This window comes from Aquarana catesbeiana, linkage group LG09 (genome assembly GCF_042186555.1).
Source record: "Aquarana catesbeiana isolate 2022-GZ linkage group LG09, ASM4218655v1, whole genome shotgun sequence".
NCBI classification, from domain to species: domain Eukaryota; kingdom Metazoa; phylum Chordata; class Amphibia; order Anura; family Ranidae; genus Aquarana; species Aquarana catesbeiana.
Genome location: NC_133332.1, coordinates 286777976 through 286793727, shown reverse-complemented (window position 1 = coordinate 286793727; position 15752 = coordinate 286777976). Strand labels below are relative to the sequence as shown.

The window sequence follows — 15752 nt, the reverse complement described above, 5'->3', positions numbered from 1 at the left end:
CACCTACTATGTAACTACGTAACTATGTAACTATATAGCCTGGCTTGAGAGGCTGAACAATATATTTCTTATTACAGCAATTCTGCCCTAACTAAATAAACTTGCATATAAGTTTGTCCTGCTTCAAAAAGTAGTGCTTAAAGTGTAATCCTGGAGCACAGTTTACTTTTCTGTTTGGTCTTCACTCTTGCTTGGAACACTGAGGAGGAAGACTAAGGGTGCAGGTCTGTATCTCCCATAAAGGGCACTAATGGGCCAGTGCCTAGGACTGCGGGGTTAAAGTGGGCAGTACCAAGTCTCAATTTGTCCAAATTAGGTTTTACCTGATTATTTCCCTTTTTTGTCTGCCACTGAACATTTGGGGCTAGTTTCAATAAGAAAACTGTAGAGTGAAGGGTTGAAGGGGTAAAGGATGCAGAGAATTCAATGAAGTCAGACTCTTTATAGTTCAGGAAACATCAAACCATCTCTTCTTTCTGTTGTTGCTGGTCTTACACTTGAAAAGTGGCTATGCATTCTGGCAGTACTTTCTACTAAAATGATTACATGACATAATGGGTGGAGGTTGAACTAGCAGCCATTATTATTTAAGTGGACATAGGGCAGCATTATGTCTAACTATAACCTTGAATACAAGTAGCTCCTTTTTAGCCAAGTTCCCAACCTTTCATGGCCATACAAAATATAGAAAAGATCTCAAGGATTTCTACCAGTAGTGAAGACAAAGCATGGAACCTTTACTAAAAGTGACAGCAAGTCTACAGTTGTATTTTCAACAGATAGCTATGTGGAATCTGTAAGATTATTGTTGTCATGAAATATACTCTGCATTTTTATAAATATTGCATAATAAGATAGCATAAGATTATGCAAAAAGTGCACGATAATATAAACACAAAAATTTTGATTTTGGGCACAAAGGATGGTGTTTATCATTTCACACAGAACAGGCGTAGTTTGGGAGAGAAGGACAGACAACAGAATTGGGTTCCAAAGAGAAAGATATGGCCAAAAGTCTAAAAACCTGTAGGTTAGGTACTAATGCTGCATGAGATGGCCTGGCCTGCAATTGGTGTTCCAATTCATTCCAAATGTGTTTAATAGAGTTGAGGTTGGAGATCTGTGAAGGCCACTGAATTTCTGTCACGCCAGACTCCTCAAATTATGTCTTTATGCACATGGGCTTGGAGCACAGGCATGCTGGAATATAAAATGGACTCCCCAAAAGATTGCCACAAACTTTGAAGCACATAATTGTCTAAAATGTCTTGTATGCTGTAGGATTAACGGTGTCCTTCACTGGAAACACCTGAACTCTAATTTGGGGAGATGTCTACAGGCTTTTTGTCTTAAATCAGAAGTGCCTGTGTTGCCTCGTAGCCAGAATCTGAATAGAACCTACAATGAAAATGACTTCAAATTAATGTAAATGAAAATGAGGAATGAAAGTTTTGGTGTGGCTGATTGCAAAAAGTTATTGTTGGACTCATTGATCAGTGAAATTACCACAGAACATTGTTCATTTCATCAGTTGTGGGATAATGAAGGAAAATAATGAAGGAAAACTAATAACTGACATTGAGGAAATACCGTATTTATCGGCATATAACACACACTTTTTTCCCCTGAAAATCAGCGGAAAATCGTGGGTGCGTGTTATAGGCCGATCACCGGCGATCTTGTGTGATTGGAGCGATCGCGGCAATTGCCGCGATCGCCGCCGACATACACAGCCATGTGTAGATTCAAATATGGCGCCGAGACTACAGGGATTCGTCGGAGCCGAGATACACATACCCGAATGTTTTTGGCTTTGTGTATCTCGGCTCCGACTAATCCCTGCAGTCTCGGCGCCATATTTGAATCTACACATGGCTGTGTATGTCGGCGGCCAATGCACAATGCTGCACTGACATGGCTGCACTGGGGCAAAGCTGCATGGGCAAACCTGCACTGACAAAGCTGCACTAACAAAGCTGCACTGGGGCAAGGCTGTACTGACAAGGCTGCACTGACAAAGCTGCACTGACAAGGCTGCACTGACAAAGCTGCACTGACAAAGCTGCACTGGGGCAAGGCTGCACTGACAAGGCTGCACTGACAAGGCTGCAATGGACACTGGGGCGAGGCTGCACTGACACTAAAAAGGCTGCAGATGGACAGATAACGCTGCATTGATGGGCATTTTAATGTAAGTTTTTTTTCCCTTAAACTTCCCTCCTAAAAGATTTTTTTCCGTAAAATTCCCTCCTAAACTTGGGGTGCGTGTTATACGCCGATTATATAAAAAAAAACACTTTAGAGGATCAAAGAGTAAAAGCTATATGGTAAGAGCAACAGCTATGTCTGCAAGATATTCTTTTCCGACTTTACTTTTTTGTATATTATGAGATATGCAAAATGCAAGGATTTCCTCAATGCTTTTTTTCAATACTTGGAGGTCATAAAATGTCAGATAACTATTACTGTAAGAATATGAATATCTCACATCTGCCAAAGCTTGGCCTAACAACTCTACTCCTACAGGCTGCAAGTGACATATTTAAAGCGGGGGTTCACCCACACCGCCAAAAAAAAAAAAAAATATTAAAAGCCAGCAGCTACAAATACTGCAGCTGCTGACTTTTAATACATGGCCACTTACCTGTCCCAGGGTCCAACGATGTCGGCAGGGGACGCCGAGAACCCGCTCGGTTCTCGGCAGCTGCCACCGCCATCCTAGGTGAGGGAATCAGGAAGTGAAGCGTTGCGGCTTCACTTCCCGGTTCCCTACTGCGCATGCGTGAGTCACGCTGCGCGTCCCTAGTGGTCCCCGCTCTCTGCTGGGAGCTGTGTGTTCCCAGCAGACAGCGCGGTCGGGACGGGAAGAGGCATAGACTCCCATGGGAGTCTATGCCGGAAGTGGGTGCAAATACTTGTCTTAGACAGGTATCTGCACCCCCCTCCCCCCTGCAAGGTGCCAAATGTGACACCGGAGGGGGGGAGGGTTCCGAAAAGCGGAAGTTCCATTTTTGTGTTGAACTCCGCTTTAAAGTGAGCCTGTAATGGCTTTAAGTAATAGGCACTAAAGCTTCAGCTGTGCTAGCAGGCACCTTACGGTACCATGTCCTCCCTCCTCAATTGCTGCCATGGCCTCCTTAAAGCCTGAACCTCCTGGTATGGGTGGAATAAGCACACCATCCCCTGCCTCTTACAAGGTTGTGCTTTGTGCATGAGCAAGTTATTGCCAGGCCCAAGCGTTGCCCACTGGGAGGCAGGGGCATTCAATGACTATGCCAATATTGACTTTCAGAAGGTCGGTATTTACATAGAAGCTTGGAGGGTTCTGGCAGCACTATGTGGACTGAACATCTCAGAATAATAGTATGGTGTGGCATCTTATGGTGCTTGTTAAGTGCAATCTTGGTTTTTATTACTTAAGAAAAATATGTGTGTTCTAAAGGTTTCGATATTCTTTTAATACGGAGGGGTTAAAACAGCAGTTAAAAGATATCTTCAGTAAATCTCTTTAGTATTTTGATTGCTAGTTTTTTTATTTTCACACTACAGAACCTTCTATCTATAAATCTGCTCTACAACACTGTGATGATGCTTAATGTTTAGCAGAGTAACAAAGTCAACATTCTATTTTATAGCATGTACAGTCGATAGTACATTCAGCAACTATGTGATTTAACCCATGGCAGCCTACCCACCTTCTCTGAAACATTTATGCCAAACAATGTAAAGAAATTGGAGGGAGGACGCAAGGTGCCTTATCAGGGAAGAAAACAGCGATCCAACAAAGTTTCTTGTCTTTTCTTGATCTCTATTGTCAAAATGAGCCTTGAAATGTGGACTCTGCAGCTAGCTCAAAGATTGTTGTTTGATATGACAGTCTATGGGCATTTTAAACAAGAAGCTGTACAAATTCCAAAACTATTTTCTGCTGTTTTGCTGCCCCCAGCTGAATATTTATCATAGGGTTTTGTGTTGTGGTCCTCCATACTGACACCTGAAGGAAAATGTGTTAACTACTAGAATGCTTGGCAGACATACAACATAGTTGGTGTTTATTGTATTCCCCATATTGATATAGCACCAGCATATTTTGTGGCTTTTACAGAATACAAGGAACCGTTCACATTAGACTCTGACCCACAAGGAGCTTATATTCATGCACCACCTTGGGAAAATTTGTTCAGACAGTAACTGGTGCAACCAAAGGAAATGTATGCAATTGCAGAGAGAACGTACAAACTCCATATAGTTAGTGTCTCTTGTGAGATTAGAGCCCAGGGCCCAAAGGTCCAATGTAACAGCACTAACCACTTTACTGTATATGCATACTATAACCAGTTAACTGTTAAAGTGCTTGTCAAGTCAACTCTGCTAAACTGCTTAATATTCCTGTATAGTCTGCCTTTCACATCACAAAGTCCAAAACAACAAGTTGGTATGGTGTAAAGCTAATTTCCCCTCTCCATTAGACTTGGCCATTGGGCCTCATATAATATGTGTTGCAAAGCACTATGCAAGAAAAGATTGACATCTATCACTTGATTCATTGAGGCCCCTTTCACACTGGTGCGCATTTGCCATGCTAAGATGCAGCCTACAGTGCACCAAAAGCACAGTAGAACAGTAGAAATAGTTCCCTTTAAATCCTATCAACTCTTCTCATCAGTGCACTGTGGGTGCAGTGCATTTTGAAAAGTCCTGCATGCGGCGTCTTTGGTGCCCTGTTTCAAAAGTGCAACAAAAATGCACCTCCTATTGAAATAAATGAGAAATGCATTAAAAACTTACTGTCATTGCATTTTTTGTGCATTTTTTTGAATCACATGTCCATGTTTCACAAGTACATGCTGGGAGTCACACAACGCATAAAAAAGCTAAAAAAAAAAAAACATGATATGTGGTTTCCCAAAACACATACCGCATTTTTAAGCGTACCAGTGTGAAAGGGCCCTTAATGATATGGATATGTCCACAATTAGATGAATATTTTCCAGAAAATAGCCATGCAATTCCTAGCTAAACTTTCACGTCTGCTATACAGATTATGTTGTTGTGTTTGTATTGCATTTACACTTGATTCTATTGATGTTTTCAGTTTAAATATAACCTACTGCGTTTTAGTGTATGTGAACATTTGGACAGCATTTGGATTGCATTTGCACTGCAGTTGTTTTGTATTTTCATTTGAGCATGTCTGCCATGCATCAGTTTAGAGGAGTTAATGAATGCAGGTGACATGCAGCCTTCCACTTCTAACTTGTGCTGTATGCACCCAAGTGCTGCGTGGTCTTTTCACTTATATATAAACATTGGGGGTTATTTACAAAAGGCAAATCCACTTTGCACTACAAGTGCAAACTACAAGAGCAAAGTGCACTTGAAATTACACTGAAAGTGCAGTTACTGTAAATCTGAAGGGTAGATCTGAAATGAGGGGAAGCTCTGCTGATTTTATTATCCAATCATGTGCAAGCTAAAATGCTGTTTTTAATGTTTCTTGCATGTCCCCCTCGGATCTACAGCGACTGCACTTCCAAGTGCACTTTCATGCAATTTCAAGTGCACTTTGCTCTTGCAGTTTGCACTTGTAGTGCAAAGTGGATTTGCCTTTAGTAAATAACCCCCATTATGTTGTATGTAGTAGTTTGCATTGCTCCTACACTCTCAGTACAGATTATCTTGATCCAGGGCAAATACACACAACCTGCAAACGCAACACAAACATAATGCAAACAAGATGCAAGTGGTGTGAAAGTGCCAAAGTGCACATGCCCAATCTTGAAAAATATATTACTACTGAACATACTATGTTCTATTAAAGCCACTTTTAGCACAAATGATACACTATGATGCACCACTATTACCTGTATATATAATATAGATTCTAATTAATTGAACATTTATCAAAACTGGAGCAGACAGAACCTGGAGCAGCTGTGCATGGCAACCAACCAGCTGCTATCTTCAGCTTGTTCAGTTAAACTTCGAAAATGAAAGATAGAAGCTGATTGGCTATCATACACAGCTGCTCCAGTTTTGATCAATTCCCCTCAATGTTGAAACAGGTAATTGTACAGATGGAATACATGTATGAGAGCCTGCCAAAGAATTTGTGTCTCCATCCGTTGAGTTCTGAGATTGACACAGCCCTGCTACACAGCATAGCCCTACCTTGGTGTAACTGCACCAGAGAAGAAAATGTATTTTTCTCTGGTGCAGTTACACCAATACTAATAATAACTTTAGGAATGCTCATTCAGTTTTCTAATCGTTAATGGGGTCAAATTGATGTTTGTTTTCAGCGACAAGAAAAGAATGGAAAATTGGACAATTCTTTCATATGAACACATTTCTAACCGTAAACGTGGTTTTCATTTGAGAAGTCCATTAACTCCAAAACTGACCGTTACAAGTAAAAATTTTTTAACTGCTTGCCGACCGGCTCACGCTGATACACATCGGCAGAAGGGCACGTACAGGCATATTAACGTACCTGTACATTGCCCTTTAACACTCACAGGCGCATGGCGTGAGCCCTGTGAGTGTGATCGCGGGTCCCGTGGACTCGATGTCCGCGGGGATACCCGCGATCGTCTGACGGATCGGAAGAATGGGTAAATGCTGATGTAAACAAGCATTTCCCTGTTCTGCCTAGTGACACTGATCACAGCTCCCTGTAATCGGGAGCGGTGATCAGTGTCGTGTCACACATAGCCCACCCCCCACAGTTAGAATCACTCCCTAGGACACACTTAACCCCTTCACTGCCCCCTAGTGGTTAACCCCTTCACTGCCAGTCACATTTACACAGTAATAAATGCATTTTTAATCGCACTGATTGCTGTATAAATGTGAATGGTCCCAAAATAGCGCCAAAAGTGTCCGATCTGTCCACCATAATGTCGCAGTCACGATAAAAATCACTGATTGTCGCCATTACTAGTAAAAAAAAAATTATTAATAAAAATGCCATAAAACTATCCCTTATTTTGTATACGCTATAACTTTTGCGCAAACCAATCAATAAACACTTATTGAGATTTTTTTTAACCAAAAATATGTATGAGAATATGTATTGGCCTAAACTGAGGAAAAAAATTGTTTTTTTTTATATATTTTTGGGGGATATTTATTATAGCAAAAAGTAAAAAATAAAGCATTTTTTTCAAAATTGACGCTATTTTTTTGTTTATAGCGCAAAAAATAAAAACAGCAGAGGTGATCAAATACCACCAAAAGAAAGCTCTATTTGTGGGGAAAAAAGGACGTCAATTTTGTTCGGGAGTCACATTGCTCGACTGCGCAATTGTCAGTTAAAGCGACGCAGTGCCGAATCGCAAAAAGTGCTCTGGTCTTTGGCCAGCCAAATGGTCTGGGGCTTAAGTGGTTAATGTAATTTCAAACGGCATTCATCATGTCATCAAATGTACTGATGAGAAGTTTTCATGGAAACCAGTGACTGGACAGTGAAAGGAGAAGCAGCAGACTGAGAACCTCATCTCTTTGTCACTGCTCCCTCTTCCTCTGTAGGTGCCTTGCACAACTGACTGGCTCCCTAAGCTTCCTGTCCCTCTTGGAATCTGAGCTCTGCAGTATAGTGGATTGCAAGGGGCTAATACAGAGTTGAATTCAAGTACTCATATTGGTTTCCTGCAAAAACAAATAAAAAATAAATGTAAAGATATATTATTGAATACACTGTTGCATTATTTGTATCTTTTATATCTGTCCAAAGCTTAGCTTGAACAAATTGAAGCGGTGTTCATTTCATCATCCAATCACATGCAACATTTTTATAAACTCCCCATGCACGTTATTGGGTATCTAAAGAAAACAGTATAGCTTTCCTCTGTGAACATGCTCTGTTCTTTAGTTAATACACTAATTACAATCTCCAAGCTAACCCAAGGAAAACAAATATGAATGCAAAGCATTCAACATGCATTTGAGATGCCATTCAGTCTTGAATTTCTATTTCTTTAATAAGGCATAAAATGGTCATTCCAATATTAGCGTAAATTAATAAATACTCTTCAAAATTCAGAAAAAGCTTTTTAAAACCTGAGGTTCCAATGCAGGTAATACCCTAAACCAGGCTGCACCAAACCCCCAGTGCTGCAAGGCGGCCGTGCTAACCACTAAGTCCGCCTGCTGCCTATACAAAGGGTGGTTACACTGTAAAAAGCTAGAATAAAACAGATTGCCTATATAATCTATTCATTCTTTTTATGGATATTATTTTCTACGCAGCTTTCCTGATTTGGCGTGTTGGTCCTAAATATCATTAAACGCTTCTGGCACCAGCTTAGAGAGTTGGTGCATTATTCTACATTGTGCTGGAGAGCTATGCCAGCAGCATTTACATATCACACTTTAGGATCTTCTTACAATCGTGAAAAGCGTGCCTTCTTAAGTATGCAGTGTTCCCAGTCTCTGTTGGTGTTACCTTTGCAGTAATGACTTTGCCCCATTTTCTTTGCATAATGCAAAAAACAATGAGATGCTTTCCTCTAGAAATGGTAATGATGCACAGATCTTAAAAGTCCAGCGTCCTAGATACTGAACAAGCAATTTGCAATTATAAAACTGAAAAACTGAAGCATGTCTATCCATGTATTTCTAATCTAAAAGCTTGTTTGCTTGTAGGCCATACACATAGCAGCATACAATTACTTGTTTTCTAGAAGTTTAAAACTGGGTGTTAACTATGGCTATAAATATAAGTATTAAGGATAGTTACAAATTTGATGCATTTAAAGAGATTATAAAAGGAAAATAAAGAAGTGAGTTGAGGTGGTTTAAGTAGTTTAACATAATACATGGAAAAAAATATGCGTATATATATATATATATATATATATATATATATATATATATATATATATATATATATATATATATATATATATATTAAATCTTTATGTCATTTTTATCAGACTTCTTTTGTTGGTTTTTGCCTTCTTAAATGCCTGCCATTACATATGTATTACTCTATATTTACATAGGATTTACTAGTATTACATTGGAATACGTTTATTAAAATATAGATAAACCCAAAACACTCTTTTCCATTAAGATAGGGGTTTAACCCTTAAGTTTTTATGTGCCATCTGTCCTGTAGACACAACGGGAAGTTATAACAAATCTCTCTAAAGTGAGGGGAATCCCCTTATAGATTGTTCCTCCTGAAAATGAAAATGTTGGATTCTCCTTGATATTCAGTCCCAGTGGCAGTAGTCACTGGGATCAAATAGAGAGTAAATCTCCATAATAGGCACACAATAAAAACCGCTTACCGCTCAGCACAAAAAAAATCGGCTTTAGATATATTTTATGTCAGACCCACAAAATATATGATGACATTTGTGCCATTGTGGTCAATGGCACTGTTCAAGTCACTGGGTATTCTTTCTGTAGCTTTAGATTCTTTGACTGTGTTGCATATTATGTTGTGTATTTTCTGGGCCGTTTCACATGTATTTAACTGCATTTCTGTAACATCTGCAGTGATCTTGCTCATTTTTAAACATTTTTTTGGAGCTAGGGGCAACTTTCAGTTGTATTGTAGTCAACAGGAGAAAATTCCCCACTTTGATAAATGTGGCCCTACATATTTTGTTTCATTGTAGCACATAATTTACCTCTAAAAATAGTGACTGCATAAACAACATGCTATTAATCTGAGAAGGATGATGCTAATAACCGTTTCCATCATAACCCAACAAATCCTGCCAGTGTATTTCTTGACTTGAAGTCAAAAGACTGTTCTTTCAATAAATAGAGGAGCTATATAGGTATCAGAAATTATAAAAAGTAAATAAATAACAGTTTTTGATGTATGAAATCATTTCATTTACAGATTAGAAAGTGTTCAATGTAATTAGTTATATGAAAAAACTAGAGTGCAACAAACTCCTGTAAACCCTAAATCCAGCTTTTGAATGCCATTAGTTCCCAGAAAATGAATGCTACATTTCTGTCAATAGATGTCATTAAGCAGGGTCCTCTGTACTGTGTATATGTAACTGACATGTTGAGTTGCAGGCCAGCCCAGGGAAGCTATCCTTGTCTTAATTCCCATTAAAACTAAGGGGGTTACCGTTTTTTCATTTACTCTATAATCCGCTCTTTAAAGATCCATTTTTAAATTTTCTCCAGTTCTCCATTTCTCCATTTTTTTCTTCTTGACATCTTCACTTTTCACATCTCCATGTCACAAACATGTGGGTGAAAGATGACCTGTGATTTTCTTGTGCAATCTCAGGGCATTAAAAACAGTTCTTTCACTGTGCTTGGTTTTGCCTGCACTTCTTGTTGTGGGCTGACAAATGTCTCTCAAATGTGCACCTCTGAAGTCAGCACATCAAAAATATTAATATGGTTGTATTTCCACCAATAAAGATAGGGCACACCACCAGCCATAAACTGACATACCAAAAGTTTTAAAAAATGTCATAAATACCCCTTTTAATCTATATAATGCAGGTCGCGTGATTGCTTTTCTTCTTCTTAGCTCTGACCTGTGTTGGGTGATGAGCTTAACCATAGCATATCACATGCTGGGCAGCATTTACATTTTTTATACCCATGCCGAGTGCAGCTGAGCTGTGAGCCAAGCATCTAGACATGTGCAATCCCCTTTGTAACCAATCAGAATTCGGCCGAATTTTGCATCTTTCAGACATTCAGATGCATCCAAATGTCCGAAGAAAAAAATAATGAATTTCAACGAATACGAAAGAAATTATAAGGAAAATAACAAATTAATTTGGCATAATTTGTTAATTCGTTAAAGGTCTACTGAAACAAAAGGTCTAATCTGAGTAAATCTTAGAGTCCAATCAGCTGATTAATTTTGTGCTGGAGGTTGGATTACTGGCAAAGTGCATTCCTGAGAACTGAGTGAGAAGGGTGTTGTATGGTATCTGAGCAGAGGAGAAGAGATATTGTCATTGTGTGTGTGTTAATGGATTCAATAAACAAACAACTTTCCAAACTACGAATCGTTATCATGAATATATGTACTCTACAGAAAAAACGAATTATCCGAAAACTAATTAATGTAACATACTGAATATAACAGAATGAAATTATGTATTTTACGAATGAAAATGAAACGAAACAAAACAAAAATTTCCATCGTGCACAAGTCTACAAGCATCTAATAGACATGTGCACAATGGGAAATTTCGTTTAGTTTTGGTTCGTTGTCATTCATTCTGTTATATTCGTTATGTTATGTTAATTCATTTTCGAATAATTCGTTATTATTCGCAGAGTGTCGATATTCGTTATACTGAATCTCGAATCATGTTGAATTCATTTGTTATATCCGCTATAATTTCTTTCGCATTCGTTGAAATGTGATATTTATGTATGTATATATATTCATGACAATGATTCGTAGTTTGGAAAGTCGTTTGTTTATTGAATCTATTAACACACACAATGACAATATCTCTTCTCCTCTGCTCAAATACAATACAACACCCTTCTCACTCAGTCCTCAGGAATGCACTTTGCCAGTAATCCAACCTCCAGCACAAAATTAATCAGCTGATTCAACTGTAAGATTTACTTTGAGTTGACCTTTTGTTTCATTAGATCTGTAATGAATTACCGAATCATGTCGAATTCATTCGTTATATTTGCTATAATTTCTTTTGTATTAGAAATTTGAAATTCATTATTTTTTTATTCGGACATTCGGATACATCCGAATATCTGAAAGATGCAAATTCGTCTGAATTTCAATTTGTTACGAAACGAATTGCACATGTCTAGCATCTGCCATGTCTGCCATGCAGGTGTTGCTTCCTTTGATGTGGCCTCTAGGAAAATTACACCCCATAAGTAAGCCATGAGTAGACATGGCTTACTTGAGTAGACATGACTTACTTGCTAGAGGAAGGAGAGCATACACACTGGAGTAACAATGCTGCAGAAGCTCAAGGAGCCCAAAGATAGTTGCCACTGAGAAGAAGGTAGTCTGAAGGTAGTCTGAATGACTTTCAGGATCAATGGTTAGTTTCTCCAAAAGAAGTGTTTAATAAAAAAAAAACAAAGGGAATAGAGAGATTTAAAAAAAAAAATGTATTAGCTTTTACAACCGCTTTAACAACTTTGATTTACTTACAGTTTTTTGCTCATGAAAAACTAACATATGCTGACTTCATCATCATTCATGTTTGGGTCTGTGGGGCCTTTGTGGACATGCACACATACGGCATTTTATTGACCCTGGGGTTTGTGTGCTAAGGACTTTATCTATAAATCTGTTGTCTCACTGTCACATGTCCCCATGTTGGACTACAAATGACTGTACTTTCAAACATTGTGCAGGCATGGTCCACATGTGGAATACAAGGGGCTGTGCTGAAACACATTAGATTGAAGACATGGGGGGTTATTTACTAAAGGCAAATCCACTTTGCACTAAAAGTGCAACCTACAAGTGCAAAGTGCACTTTAAATTTCACTGAAAGTACACTTGGAAGTGCAGTCGCTGTAGATCCGAGGGAGACATACAAGGAGAATAAAAAAGGGCATTTTAGCTTGCACATGATTGGATGATAAAATCAGCTGAGCTTCTCCTGGTTTCAGATCTACCCCTCAGATTTACAGCGACTGCACTTCCAAGTGCACTTTCAATGCAATTTCAAGTGCATTTTGCACTTGTAGTTTGCATTGTAGTGCAAAGTGGATTTGCCTTTCGTAAATAACGTAAGTGGAAACATGGTTTCCACTAGGAATCCAGCCAAAAACAATTATTTGCAGCCAGTGCTGGAGCAATTGCATGTAGACAGGAAGTGACTGAAAGAACCACGGAGGAGAATGGCAGAAATGAGATGCAAAGAAGGATGAACAAAAATGGTAAAAGGATATATTATGAAAAATATGGCAATTTATGATACACAGTATTTATGATATCAATGTATGATAGACAATTACAACTAGTATGTTGCTGTTTGCCTTACAAAACAGTTCTATATTCTTTTTGTTTAGTGTTATAAAAAGAGCCTCACAGGCTAAAAAAAGGATAGTAAGAAAAAATGTTATGAAAACAAGAAAAAAATAAATTGTGTATTAACAAACTGAATTATTTTATCTTGCTGGTACAATGTAAATTGAATTCTCTTGGCATGTACTACCTAAAGTCATGAGAAAAAGTCTTGCTAACAAAAACAGAATTTTAAAGGGAAAACAAAAATAGGATTGTAGCTTGAAGGAAAACCGTTTAAAGCTTGAAAAAAGATAAGCTGATTATCCCAAATATATTTCAATATGAACAAAATATTTTTCTCATTTTATGCTTAGTTAAATTAAATGAATCGTGTTTTTGATGTCCGAAGTATGTTTTGATTTTCTCAACTTTAGGTTTTTATTGCGTTTTCTGTGCTGGCGGGATAACAGTACTGTTTCATTACTCACAGAAGTTGCTTCTTATACATACATAGGTTTAAAACAATTCATTAGTCATGGTTTTCCAGTGCTGTGGTTTCAGTTAATCCCTAGGTACGTATTGGAGTTGTTAGGTTGATTACTATTGGTCACACGATATTTCTCCCATATGTGTCACAGGTGGGTGAATTGAGGTGTGTAAAGATAATTGGCCTACCAAAATACATTTTTCCATCCTGCCTCTGACACCCTGGGTCTAGATATGACTGACAAGTCTATTGAAAAGTTTAATGCAATGTAAATGTAAAGTCATTAATATAATGCATATATTGTATATCATAATTAATATATTCCTTTCCTGCTCCTCCTAGCTCTAAGCTGCAATGAAAATGACGGAGACCACATGGACAGAGACCAACAGTACACCCCCAACCAGAAAACCAAACGCATGAGGACCTCTTTCAAACACCATCAGCTCCGGACAATGAAATCCTACTTTGCTATTAACCATAATCCAGATGCCAAGGACTTAAAGCAACTAGCCCAGAAGACTGGTTTAACCAAAAGAGTTTTACAGGTAAATAAATACCAAATCCCATATTCAGTTTTTTTACAAATGTGAACAAAAATGAAATGAGGTGAGAAGAAAAATATGTTGCCACTTTCTTCAGATTGATGTACATTCCCACAAAAAAAACTAATGATATCATATAGATGTTCAACACAGAGCGATTCTGTTATTTAGGAATACATTAAAATATAATTCTTGATTCTCATGTCTGTTATATTTTTTTAACTCCAGTTTAACTTATAAACAACTACACTGGAAGCCCCTTTGTTGTAACTGTCTGTAGGTGTTTACTGATCTGATTCTTTACAACAAATACAACTATTTTTAACCTAAAAAAAAAAAAAATATATGTATATATGTATATATATATATATATATATATATATATATATATATACACACACACACAGTATATTTTTTTCCTTCTGCACCACAATTTAATATAGTTCGTTCCTTTTTTTTTTTTAAATCCAACTTAAAAGTCTTAAAATATTAGTATTTTTATATCACATTTGTGTATATTACAAAATATTTTTTTTGTTACTCTATGCTTGTACAGGCTTTCAGAAAAATATTTACAAAATGCAACATTTTTTTTTAGTTTTAGTTTTGTACAGTCGAACCAACAACACAGCTGTGTTGCTGGAGTGCACTGACTGTGTTGAGGGCCATTTGAAGAGCTTCCTTTAGATAACACTGCATTCTGTAGATATACTAGTATAAAATAATTGCCCCATGGCAAAAAACACATAAAAATGTATGCACTTTGACCACAAGGTGATATTTAAGAGCCTCTGTATGCATAAAAGAGCAAGAAAGGTAATGCATACTATTTAAAAAATTGATGGTTTGCCTTCCTTGCCTTACAGTATCACATTTGTAAGAAAAGTGGAACTGCCCTTTAAGGTATTTTAATTTTATTTTTTTTTAATAATGACAAACACATATCCCTTTGGAATATTAGAGTCAAGGTAAAAAAAATACTTTTGATAGTATTTTACTCAAATGAAAATACAATAAAATAAAATAAAAAAAGCATGTCTATTAACCTGACAATACCAGCCCAACACACTAGGTATACAGTATGTGCAGTGCATAAACCCTTAAAGGGTGACCTCAAAATTTGGACCCCCCCTCCCAAAACACTAGATAAGTAAAAACAATGTAACGTGTAAAAAAATATATATATATTTTAGATAATATAAACTGGCGTGTTTTATACTAAATATTTTTATGAATACTAAAAAGTCAATTCAGAAAAGTATATAATTTTTGGTTTTCTCATAACGATTCATTGGAGCAAGTAAAGCATGGGATTATGGGAAATCCCTGCTTTGTCAATGTTAATTAATTAGGCAGCATTAATGCAGCTATTGTGATAGCAACCCATATGACTGGTGTGCTAGGTTGCTTGCAGTAGGGAGAGGGGGCATATTTTTGTTCATAATTTATAGTGCATGTCAAGGTAAAGTAGAAAAAAAAATATGCAGACATGTCTCTAATACATTGCAATTTCCCTGTGCTTTTTCCTTTGCAAGTACCTTGCAAGTAAGAAAATACCTGATGATCTGCCTGAAGTGCACTCATTTCTTAATTCTCAGTTGTGGATAACAACACTTTGGGGTTGATTTACTAAAGCTTCAGTTTCTAGCTTCAGCTTGTTCAGTTAAGCTTTGACAAAAAAACCTGGAAGCTGATTGGTTTCTATGCAGAGCCGCACCAGATTTTACACTCTCCAGTTTTAGTAAATCAACCCCGCAGCTTTTTGTGGATGATTTGT

General features: G+C 37.6%; 1 protein-coding gene across 2 annotated transcripts in view; it reads left to right on the top strand.

The window, feature by feature from the left end:
• LHX2 (LIM homeobox 2) overlaps positions 1 to 15752 on the top strand; it is a 53661-nt gene that overhangs the window by 31631 nt on the left and 6278 nt on the right. For both annotated transcript variants that reach the window (XM_073600369.1, XM_073600370.1), the window contains exon 4: positions 13773 to 13978. In XM_073600369.1, the coding sequence (XP_073456470.1) occupies positions 13773 to 13978 (206 nt within the window). The remainder of the gene's footprint in view (positions 1 to 13772; positions 13979 to 15752) is intronic.